The sequence below is a fragment of the Stegastes partitus genome, unplaced genomic scaffold (assembly GCF_000690725.1).
Source record: "Stegastes partitus isolate 25-593 unplaced genomic scaffold, Stegastes_partitus-1.0.2 Scaffold782, whole genome shotgun sequence".
Classification (NCBI taxonomy): domain Eukaryota; kingdom Metazoa; phylum Chordata; class Actinopteri; family Pomacentridae; genus Stegastes; species Stegastes partitus.
The window spans coordinates 283,143-294,887 of NW_007578513.1; the positions used below are offsets into that span (position 1 = coordinate 283,143).

The 11,745-nt window shown below is 44.0% G+C and overlaps 1 protein-coding gene across 1 annotated transcript in view; it reads left to right on the forward strand.

Annotated features, from left to right (window-relative positions):
* robo3 (roundabout, axon guidance receptor, homolog 3 (Drosophila)) overlaps window positions 1–11,745 on the forward strand; it is a 90,664-nt gene that overhangs the window by 74,756 nt on the left and 4,163 nt on the right. Inside the window, exons 12-26 of the mRNA XM_008292072.1 lie at window positions 1,056–1,222; window positions 1,343–1,464; window positions 1,604–1,820; window positions 2,393–2,517; window positions 2,788–2,974; window positions 3,878–4,126; window positions 4,615–4,654; window positions 4,869–5,008; window positions 5,093–5,374; window positions 5,877–6,024; window positions 6,558–6,776; window positions 8,362–8,561; window positions 8,743–8,850; window positions 9,613–9,780; window positions 11,132–11,274. Coding sequence (XP_008290294.1) covers window positions 1,056–1,222; window positions 1,343–1,464; window positions 1,604–1,820; window positions 2,393–2,517; window positions 2,788–2,974; window positions 3,878–4,126; window positions 4,615–4,654; window positions 4,869–5,008; window positions 5,093–5,374; window positions 5,877–6,024; window positions 6,558–6,776; window positions 8,362–8,561; window positions 8,743–8,850; window positions 9,613–9,780; window positions 11,132–11,274 — 2,515 coding nt within the window. The remainder of the gene's footprint in view (window positions 1–1,055; window positions 1,223–1,342; window positions 1,465–1,603; window positions 1,821–2,392; window positions 2,518–2,787; window positions 2,975–3,877; window positions 4,127–4,614; window positions 4,655–4,868; window positions 5,009–5,092; window positions 5,375–5,876; window positions 6,025–6,557; window positions 6,777–8,361; window positions 8,562–8,742; window positions 8,851–9,612; window positions 9,781–11,131; window positions 11,275–11,745) is intronic.

The following is an 11,745-nucleotide window of genomic DNA, read 5'->3' on the forward strand; positions in this document are numbered from 1 at the left end:
ATAGTTTGTAAAATATGATGCCTTGTTATGAACATTATATACAAATAGAACCAAAAGGATGAGAGAAGTTGTTGTTTTTTTTCATGCAAAAATTGTCCATTACTTTGGCTTCCTGAATAAAGATTGTTTGTTATCCAAACAATATTAAAGGAATTGGTAAAGGAAGTAATATTCATACAGGGATACGATGCGAGCAGGCAGAGTCAGAGAGCCTAAAGACTTCTCTCCACTGGAAGAGAATCCGATCCAGTCATCACAACAAGCATTCACATGCTCGCAAACCAAAACCAGTGCGAGGTGAAGACAATGCTCAATTTCTAAGCATATTTATTCAAAAACATGTGAGGGTAAGTTTTCCGAGGTTACAGAGAATTAGCAATTTATATTTTTTAGAAATGTAGACGAAGCTGATGACTCTTTCTGGGTTCATCGTCATGAACAGAGCTAAATATGACAGAATGGAGGGCGTTCTGTTTCAAAGGGACAGACCTTGAAAAAGCCGATTCTGTATTGTTCCTATATCCTACATAAATCTACATCTTTAGCAGTTTGGTATATTAAGTAGCTATGCTTATATAAGGCTGAATGATGGAGTAAAATAAAATAATCATCATCAGCATCTTGTTTTACTAATAAGCCCTGTGTTTTTGCTGTTTAACATGAAGTCATATTAATATGTGATTTACAGCTCAGCTTATTATCTAGAATTACTCTGAAGAGTCATGCTAAAACGCACATTATCCAAATAAACAGTTTGTATAAATGTGTCTGGGATAGATCTAAGTATGATGGCATTACGTAAATTACCAAAAATAAATCTGCAAATTTTATAAACCAAACAACAAACTGAGAAAATAATCAACAGATGATTTAAGTTGCATAATAACCATTAGTTTCAGCCTGATGCAAAATGTTTTATTCATTTACAAATAATCTCGGCTTTAATCACCTACAACAGTAAAAGCTGCTTACACGGTAACACATCAGTAATAATATCCTAATAATCGCATAACATTTATTAGATACATAACTTTATTTCTTCTGTCCTTTTCCAGCCAATCAGCAGGCAGCACGTGGCAGACTGTGGCCGACATGGTCAAGATGGAGACGCACACGATCACCGGCCTTCTCCCCAACACCATCTACCTGTTCATCGTCCGAGCTGTCAACGCCTACGGCCTGAGCGACCCGAGCCCCATCTCTGAGCCCGTCAGAACACAAGGTCCGTCTGCACGCCTCTCACGCTAAACACAACATACCTACAACGGTTACAAACACCTCCGTGGTTTGTGTTCATGCAGTAGCGCACTAACGAGAAGATAATATGTGTGCTTTTCCTCAGATGTGAGTCCTACAGGTCAGGGAGTGGACCACAGGCAGGTGCAGAGGGAGCTGGGAGAGGTGGCGGTCCAGCTTCAAGACCCCGTCTCGCTAACAACGGCTTCCATCCGAGTATCCTGGACTGTGAGTGGCTCGGATCTTTGTTTTTATTCCGGGAAGAAGTGTTTGAGGGTTAATTTAGGCTTGGGGAAGGGGACAAACATATGCTTTCACTTTATCTCCACGTCTATTCTCTTATCTTTACTCAACCCAATTTCTTTAGGTTGACCGTCAGTCTCAGTACGTTCAGGGCTACCGTCTCTTCTACCGACCCAGCGGGGGAAACTGGCTCCTCCAGGACATCAACAGCCCCTCGGAGCGCAGCACCATCCTCACCAACCTGCTCAAAGGAACCGAGTACGAGATAAAGATCCGTCCCTATTTCGACGAGTTCCAGGGAAAGGACAGCCGAACGTTGCTGGTTCGCACCCCAGAAGAAGGTAATAAATCTCGCGAAACATGTCTGCGAGTGCTTTTAATAAACTGAGCTACGTTCTCTTTGACACTACAGGGCCTTAAAAATGTCTGTTCATTAGCCTGTATGACACCACATGAATCTCTGTCATGTTATCTCATTTTGGGGTTAATTTTATATCCTCTGCAATTTAGCTTCATTTATATTGATCGCTATTTTCATTAAATTCAGCCTCCGCACGCTGCGATTTTTACAGCCTGGGGTTTATATTGGTTGATCCAGACTCCAGATTAAAGACAACGGAGCAGACATTTTTTCCCCATCAGCATTTATGGACTTTGGATCGACCTGCCTGAGTAGTTTAGTCTGGCAAAAAAAAAAAAAACATTATTAACTTGTATAGCCCTCGATAAACCTTAATTTCCCGTCTTGCTACAGCCCACTTTGATGTTTTCTTGGCTTTTTTTTTTTTCAAAATATATTTTCTCATTTACTGTATTGAACTGTTTAGTTGCATTTTTTTTTCTTGTTGATAATTACTTTGCTCATATACTAAGCATAATGATGACAAAGAAAACTGTCTCCCACCTCTCCCAGTCCCCAGTGCCCCGCCCAGGGCTGTTACAGTGGCAACCGTGAAGCTAAGCAACAGCTCCAGCATCAGCGTCTCCTGGGAGCCTCCGCCCAGCGAGATGCAGAACGGCATCATACAGGAGTATCGGGTAAACACACCTCAGCAGAGTCAGGAATGAGACAGCAAGTTCTGAATGCCTGTACAAAACAGAACAAAGCTGCTGCAAACACATATGAAATTCAATGAGTGTTCGTTTACACAAAATTTGCACTTAATGTACTAAATGTTAAGTCTGTTAATGAAATTGACAATCACAAAAACAGATGCAGATATGAAATTCTGAAGAAACATCCTAAAGACTTTGGAAAAAAAAGTGAACTCCAAGGCAGCTGTGTAACAAAGTTGTGTGTCTGTACAGGTTTGGTGTGTGGGCAGCGGCGGCGGCGACAACCAGACGCGCTACTACATCAACAAGACGGTGGATGGAAACACGCTCTCCACAGCGCTGAAAGGCCTGATGCCCGGCGTGCTCTACCAGGTGGAGGTGGCGGCCGTGACCAGCGCCGGCATCGGGACCCGCAGTCAGCCCGTGTCCGTCCTCATCAGTGAGTCCACAGCGACCAGAACAGATGGAGAATGAGAGCGGGCCGAGATGTAAATGTAGAGAAATGCTGTTTTGCAAGAAAGTTGAGGGGGAACTAAGCTTTTGCTGTTGCTGAGCTACGACTCGACCAAAACAGCAACAGCTATTAAATGGATAGAATGTTGCACATGGTCCCCACAGGATGAACCCTACTGACCTTCTTGACTTTCATAGTTCTCACAAGATGAATCTTGCTGACTTTTTGGATTCCCTGACTTTGCCTCTTGTCCTAACACTGTGCCTAAGCCATCCATGGCTCCCACAGGATGACTCCTACATTTTTTTTGTTTGTTTGTTTTTATTATTATTTGACTTTGCCTCTTGTCCTAACACCAGGTGTAAGACATTCATAGTTCCTATAGGATGAATCCTACTGACTTGGGAGCTTATCTGACTTAATCTCTTGCACCACCAACAAGCTAATATTTATGTTTGGATAGTTTTTAGATGAATTGGTGAGACGTTTGGTACAGCCATCTATAATGAATTCCAAACATGTGGGTGATCACTGAAGTTCTCATGTCGTACCACCAGTGGTCAACTGTTTATTTATCTAATACTTCCCATAAGACCACAGATAAACAAAAGATATACCAGATAGCATCAGCCTCAACGCGACTTTGCATTAAGGATTTATTAACAAATTTTAGAATTGTACCGCAGATATAGATCATGAGCGAGGTAAATATTTCATCATGCTTGTGTTCTATCTCCATCCACCGGGCTACTATGTAGAATTTTCAGCTCCATTGTTTGCTGTTACTTTAAAAATGTCACAACTATACAAGTATGAATTGCAGGTGATCGTACTTCTCTCTGGATTCTGTCTTACTTTGCCCTCCTCCCACCTATTTTCTCCCTCTAGAGCTGCCAGCTGAACAGCCCTCGGTGCCAGGCGGCGGAGGCGGCAGCAGCACCGGCGACAACGGTGAGGAGAGCAGCGTGAGTCTGGCCGAGCAGATCACCGATGTGGTCAAGCAGCCGGCGTTCATCGCGGGCATCGGCGGAGCCTGCTGGGTCATCCTCATGGGCTTCAGCGTCTGGATCTACTGCCGCCGCAAGAAGAGGAAGGAGCTGAGCCACTACACCGCCTCCTTCGCCTACACACCAGCAGGTCAGGAGCAACGGCTAAGCTGCGGAATTAAACATTATTGCTAACCTGAGGCTCTGTGTGTCTGCTGTCTGGGATGTTGCTCTGCAGTTATGAAAGAAGTCTTGGAAAGTACCTGTGGAAGAGGAATAGTTTGGCATGCATGCTTGTTTAGTGCTTTTGTGTGCTTTTTGAGACCACCTACTGTTTGTAGTGAGCCTCTTTGCTGCAGCAGTGTCTGAGTGTCTCTACTTACAAAACCTTAGATGCAAATATCTGTTGTGTTTTCTACGCTATAACATTCGCACTGCTTTAACATACTTCTACATAGCAGTCCGCTTTGTGGACCCTTTCACAGTTCAGAGAATAGAAAATACTTTCAGGGGGGGATGAGATCATCTACTCCAGATAATATAAGCTGGGTCAAGATTGAACAAAAAGAGGACAAAAAAAAATGTAACATGCATAAGTCAGTTCCTCTTCACTCTCCCTTTTCTCTCTGTGTTCTGCAGTCGGTTTCCCTCACGGAGAGGGATCTGGACTCAATGGAAGGTAATTGATTTATATCCTACATTTGTATTCTGTTATGGATCTGCGTTCTGTCGTATCCTTTTTTTACATTCAAATCACGTCCGCAGTATGTTTCAGATGTTTCTCTCCGTGCACATACAACCATTCCTCTGCTAGTCTGTATTTCCATTTGGACAGTCGCTGCTGTTGTGTTGTGTCCCGCCATGCCTTAAATTAATCCCAGAATCTGTGTTAGGCCCGGTGTGCTGGGAGGCAACATGGGCAACTACCCGTGGCTGGCAGACTCTTGGCCCACAACCAACCTGGTCCACAGCGGTAAAGAGGCCGTCAACTGCTGCACCACCAATCACGACACAGCTGAGAGATACTACAACGGTGGGGGGTGTCTAGCATTTGAATTGCTGTGCTTTTGTGCTTGGCAAGAAAACTGTGCTAAATCCAACTTTCCTCTGTGTGTAGAAGCCGGCATCTCCAACTACCTGAATCAGACGGAGAAGTACAGCATGGGAGGCTCCACCGAGGGTCCCATCTACAGCACCATCGACGCCACCAGCGACGACCTGCACAGCTTCACCTACGCCCAGCACACCTCCACCGCCCCGTACGCCTCCACTTCCATAATGCCTTACACCAATCAAACGCAGCCGCCGGCCCACGATGGCGAGCAACCAGAAGACGGGCACTGGATTACCCAGCCGGGACCCTCTGGAGCTCAGTACGCACAGCCGGACCGCTGCAGCGGTGAGGACGGCGCCAGAAACTCAGATATTAGTGAATATGTTATATCTTTATTCTGTAGCTTCAAGCTTAAGGGGATACAGGGTTTATCTTAATCTTCTCTTTATATGTTTATGTTGTTATGTATGTTTTATAATCATTTATTTATATTAAAGCTGAAGTGATTAGTCAATTAACTGATGAACAAAAAATTAATCAGCAACTCCTTTTGTAATTTTAAAGACATTTTTAAAGGGAAAAACCAGATTATTTTTCAATTTCAGCTCTTTGGTTTGGAGAATTTCCTGCTCTCTTTGTCTCATCTGTCTCATCTCAGCAGTGACGTATTTAGGAAGTGGTGTTTTCCACTATTCCCCGACATTGTATAGCTCAAGAGATAATTCTAAAAATCTCATTTTGCTGCCCCCACATTCACATTATCTCTGCTTACTCAAGACGACACAGCTGAAAGTGACGCAGTCTTTTCTTCCAGTGAACCCTGGTTTCTGTCGGTTTTGTCTTGTAGGTAAACCCAAACAGAAGGCAATGGGGAAGGCTGTTAAAACCCCGTCTCTGACCTGGATGGAGGCCTTGCCCCCACCTCCACCCATCGGAGAGCTGGAACAATGTGAGCAAGACGACCAGCTCCCAGACCACGAGGACATGGACATAGGGTGAGTCAGACTCCCACATCTCCTCTTCCTCAGACACACATCTCTATAAATTGGTAAAACACTACCGCATCATCACTCAGACTTAACGTCACCTCAGCAGGCACATTAAGTATCAAACCCAACGTGGTTCTTATGCCTCTGGCCTTAACAACTCAATTATCTCAGCCTTGGTCAATTGCTTTAGTGATTTAGCTGTTTTCTCCACCCTCAAAACACAATTAGCTGTGTTCCTCTTTACCACTCGCTCTCTGCAACCTCAGAGTAAAGCTTTCGTTCAGTTTCACATTCAGCAATCCCACCCAAGTGGAAGCTTAGCCTCCTGCAGTTTTGCCAACGGCAAGGCCCTCAACTTGAGTCGAGCCTGAAAGAGCATCATTAATCTTTAAGTAGCCTCATAGCTAGATGGATTTGAAGGCACCACTGAACAAACAGGCTGCTCCAAGACAATATCTTTAAACAACACCTAAAGATAAGCTCCGGCTGCTGCTGTACACTACACCGCAGCGCTGTAACAGTGTTCGCTGTCGCTGTAGTTCGGATGAGGAGTGGTGTCCACCTCTCCCGGAGAGGACCTACCTGATGGAGGGCTGTGAGGACGGACCCTCTCCCCCTCAAAGGAACAACGCCTCCTCTCCAGCCACCTCCTACAGCCACCAGTCTACAGCCACCCTCACCCCATCGCCCCATGAGGAGCCCAGAGCGCCCCATGACTTCCCCCGCCTCAACCAACTAGACAGCCAGCAGCTGTCGCGGTATGTGGACAGGTTTGATGCCTCATGCATGTGCTTGTTCATTTCAGCAAATTATATTATTGTGGTTTAGAACACAGGCTGCAAAATTACCTCACAGCAAGATCTTTTGTGTGGAGTTTGCATGTTCTCCCCGTGCAGCGTGGGTTCTCTCCAGGTTCTCCGGCTTCCTCCCATAAGGTCCAAAAACATGTTGAGGTTAATTGGTGATTCTAAATTGTCCGTAGGTGTGAATGTGAGTGTGCTTGGTTGTCTGTCTCTAAGTGTAGCCCTGTGATAGACTGGTGACCTGTCCAGGGTGTCCCCTGCCTTCACCCTAAGTCGGCTGGGATAGACTCCCAGCCCCCCATGACCCTAGTGAGGATTAGGCGTTGTATAGATAATGGATGGATGGGTGATTAGAACACAAACTTCTAGTCACATAATGCCACGTTACATCATTTTCATTCATGATCCCCATGTCTAGTTTTACCATCCATTGCTTTGCCGTTCATTTTTCAAGGTACATTTTTATCTTTCAGAGCTCTTGCAGCTGTGAAGTAGAATTCACAAGCAATGTCTTTTTATGCCCATTCTGTAAAACTAGAGCTTAAATTTTTGAAAAATGTGCCTTAATTTTACATACAAATAAAAATGAGAAATTTCAACTAAAATTCGGAAAAAGAAGTATGCTGATTTCACTATTACCAGTTCCTCTTTGCTGTGTGTTACTGGATGTACTGATGACTATCACTGAATTATTGTGATACTAACGAAAAATTTAAAAACGGATAATTCTTAAGCAGGTTCTGCAGTTCAGAAACACTGAATCTAAAACTTCCAAGTTTTAGATTCAGAAATTCTTGCAATAAGTTGCACCTCCCTTTCAGTTTATAAACTTTTGGAATGCAGCCCTAAAGGCCCTTTTAGATGAACTCAACCACAAGTAACTTTGCATTAAACTACCTGATCTGGCAACACAGGACCAGTAGCTTATGATGTCGACTCTTAGTAAATACTTTAGAGAAGGGGAGGGCAATCCTGGTCCTCGAGGGCCACAATCCTGCATGTTTTAGATGTGTCCCTCTTCCAACACACCTGATTCAAATGATCAGCTCATCATCAAGCTCTGCAGAAGCCTGACAACGATCCTGATCATTTGAATCAGGTGTGTTGGAAGAGAGAAACATCTAAAACATGCAGGATTGTGGCCCTCGAGGACCAGGATTGCCCACCCCTGCTTTAGAGACATGTAGCCTCAATGTACTAATTGATGTTGGTACTGTAGCTGCAAAATTTCCACATTCCTCACAATGACTTTTTTTTTATATTCTGGCAAACTCTTCAGTGATTTTATATTTATACTGATTTACTTTTTTTTTTTTTTTTCCCCAAGTAATTAATCTCCTGATCTATCTTTAACTGTCCATTTAAATAACAATGAAGCAACATTTCAGATCATTCCAGGAGAAGCTAAGCAGTCAAGAGGATAAAAATAACTCATGCGATCCAGACTTTATCCTATACTATGAGCCTCACTCTGAACCATGGATTTAGCTTCTGGCTCCGTTTGTTCTCTCCAGTAACATGTTGCCCTTACTTCCCATAGCAGAAGGTTACCCTGCGGTCCAGTGCCAGTTCCCCAGGCGCCGAGCCCGCCGCTCACCCAGTCCAACCCCAACCTCTCTGGCCAACAGCATCACGGCTCATCAGAGGTTGGCACGCTGCAGTGCCAAAGTCCTGCCCATCGCTGCCTCCACAGCCAGGGGCCAGCTCTGAATGAAGACAACGTCAGCGCGACTACACCCGGTAAAACGACTGGTGTGCTCATGCATACAAGCCCAACGCACACAGAAATGCGGAATAGCAAACAACAAGTCCCGAAAGCTGAACATACAGAAATGCGTCTGCCCTACAACTGTGTTAATTTGCTGTTTGGAAATGAAATATTCCGGATGCGTCGTCTGATTGCTTCCCTTTTCTCACACAGTGCACAGTCGCTCATCCCCAGCAGATACATGCACTCCTCCCAACCAAAAATCTAGAGTGAAAAAAAAGGTTTCCAAGAGTTCAGCGTACAGAAGAGATATACAAGGAGGTGAGTGGATTCAGATATGCTCTCTCAAATATGTGGTTTTTACAATTTCCTGAAAATCAGCGAGTGTTCTTGAACAGGGAACTTGTTATTATTAGAATAATGGTATTAATTTGCATGCTGTGACAATGACACTGTCACACAGCATTTATGTTTCACATGTTCCCCAGTAGCTGAATATTCAGCTCTTGTACTCTGTCAGTTAGTGAATGAAGACGCATGACAGGAATCCAGCACTTACACACAGACAGTTTGACACCATCTGTGATTAAATACAGCCCTGGTACAAAGGAGAGATAAGAGGCTGGTGTTCCTGATTATGGATTTGAGTTGTAATCTTAGCTTACAGACTCTGTTTTTTTCTGTGCGCACCATATGTTTACCCGATAAGCATCTCACAGATTGGAGATGATAATTGTCTAAAACTGCTGTTCACTGTAAATCCATAACCTTGAGTCCGTTGCTGCGTGTGAGTTGCACAATCACAACACTCATTTTAACAATTACAATGTCAGTGTTAATTGAAATTACAGAGTCTCTGAAGGAAGGCAACGTTGTAATTTGTCTTGTAGGCTCTCTCATCAATTATGCGCGGCCAGAAAGAGAATGAAAACACAATACTATGTTTTTAAAGCAAAATATTACTTAATAGAAAACTGGCAAAATTCAGTTTAAGGCATCCTCTGGAAATAAAATGAAAAGTTCTCCTCTTTGCATTCCCAACATTCTCAGTGCATGGTTTTCCCTTCACCTCCGTTCTTTCAGATCTGCCCCCACCTCCGGAACCGCCCCCAGATGAGGACAGGCTGCACGGCCCCCAGGGGTGCATGGAGGCCAACAGTGTGGCGAACGGCGCTCTGTCCTCCTTGGAGAGGAGCGAATACAGCAGTAACAGCCACCAGCGGAAAGGCTCGGGACAAAGACATGCCGACAGTAAGACGCAGCTGCTCTGCAGAGTGTAGTATTTCAGTCACAATGAAGTTTAAGGTCAGAAGAATCAGATTTTAGGACAGAGTGTGTGTGTGTGTGTTCTTTTTGAAATATATCAGCCCTTGCAGAAATGAGAAATTGGATGACAAGATAATACTCGTATATTTCACTGGAGTAGAGTAAAACATGTATGCTGTTGTAACCAGTCAGATGAAGCCTCCTCCATAGTGCTGTATCATGCTCTGCTACTGCACTGCAGTATTTTCTCCTCACAGCAGAGTAAAATGGGACTGGATAGAACATGTCATTCCCTATGAGTGACTTGATGCAGTAGCAAGCACACACATCACACATTGTTAGCCATAAACCAAAACACAAGAAGTGGATTTGAAATCCTGGAATCCTGCTGTACGCTTCCTCCCTGTGGCGCAAAATCACAGGTTTTGTCCTAGAAAGCAGTGACAGCTGATGACCGACTCCAGAACGGAATCTGGGAAGATATGAATTTACTGAATGTGTCTCAGGATCAGTAACATTATTTTGTCTTCGTGTTGTGATTTAGAAATGTTATGCATTGTATACTACTTGTCATCACTTCTGTCTTATAGCAACTATCTGACTCTATTGATATTTTTAATAACCTAATAGCTGCTCCTCGACCCTGTCAGTTGAACTTATACGCCCCTTCGTCAGTACGACTCATTTGTTTATTATAAATGATTAGAACTATGAATGATGGATATAGTAGTTGTTGCTGTATGTATAGCAAGCCGTTTCAACACATACCAGCGAGACTGGATGTGTGTTGCAGATATCCGTGTTCTTCTTTGTGAGAAAGAACATTTCAGATGTCCATGGTGTTGTTCTTTCCTATGACATCAGTTTTACCATTTCTGTTCCAGAGGGAATACAGTTCATATTTGTAGTTCAAGATGTCTTTAATTCCACTTAGTCTGAGTATCTATATTGTCCGTTCTTGATATCATAAGTAAGTCTGAACTATTCAGAATCATGTTAATATCTTGAACCAGAATAACGACTTGACAAAATGATGTAGACATTTTAACTGGGACCTGTCTTGTCAAATGTAATAGATTACTTGAGTGTTGGCTCAGTGTTATGACGTCGTAGTTGTCACAAGCTACGACAAGTGGGAGTGCCTTGTACACATGATGTGGCGGTGCAACCACAACAATATGGGAGTTGAAGCCTGAACAAATGTTGCCTCGAACGACTTCAAAATGTCTAAATGAACCTTCATTTTCCCACCAAGACACTGTGCTGCCTTTTAAACAGCAAGTCAAAGGCCTTGGCTATCAACCCTGTCACCTCTCCTTCGTTTTTGCCTCTCCAGATGAGGAGATGATGTCGTACAGCAGTAAGGCCGGCTACCTTTCCAGGAATCAGATGTCCAGTAACTGCTCGACCACAGGAAGCTCCTCGTCCAGAGGCTCCACGGGCTCCCGGGGGCTCAACTCAGCCAGGAAACACAGCGAGGTAGAACACAGCACAGCTAACGCAAGAAAAAAAAAATCATTTTCTACCTCAAATGGTTTTAATAATTGATGCTTTTAGATATTCATGAGTATGGGAACGAAGCCATGGAGACGTTCATGTGGCTTGGTTTCATCCACACACCATTACTTACGCACCATAAAATACGTAATCTTATATGTGTTGGCACATGAAGAGGGCTTTTACATTTTCCCACTCACACAGACCATCATACTCTCAGGCTCATACATACAGATCTACCATTACCGTCTACATAAAGGCTTTACAGTAAGGAACAATGTTAAGCGTACACGCCCACCTCCTTTCTCCGGAGTGCACTTCTGAGGGCACACTTCACTGCGGGAGCGCTCCTTTAAATGCACCCCTGCAGGCTCCCTCGTGACCAGCCCGTGTCTTTTATGGCAGAGCAAGCTGTGCCAGCTGAATGGAAAGCTCTGCAGGGAGTTCAAGCGA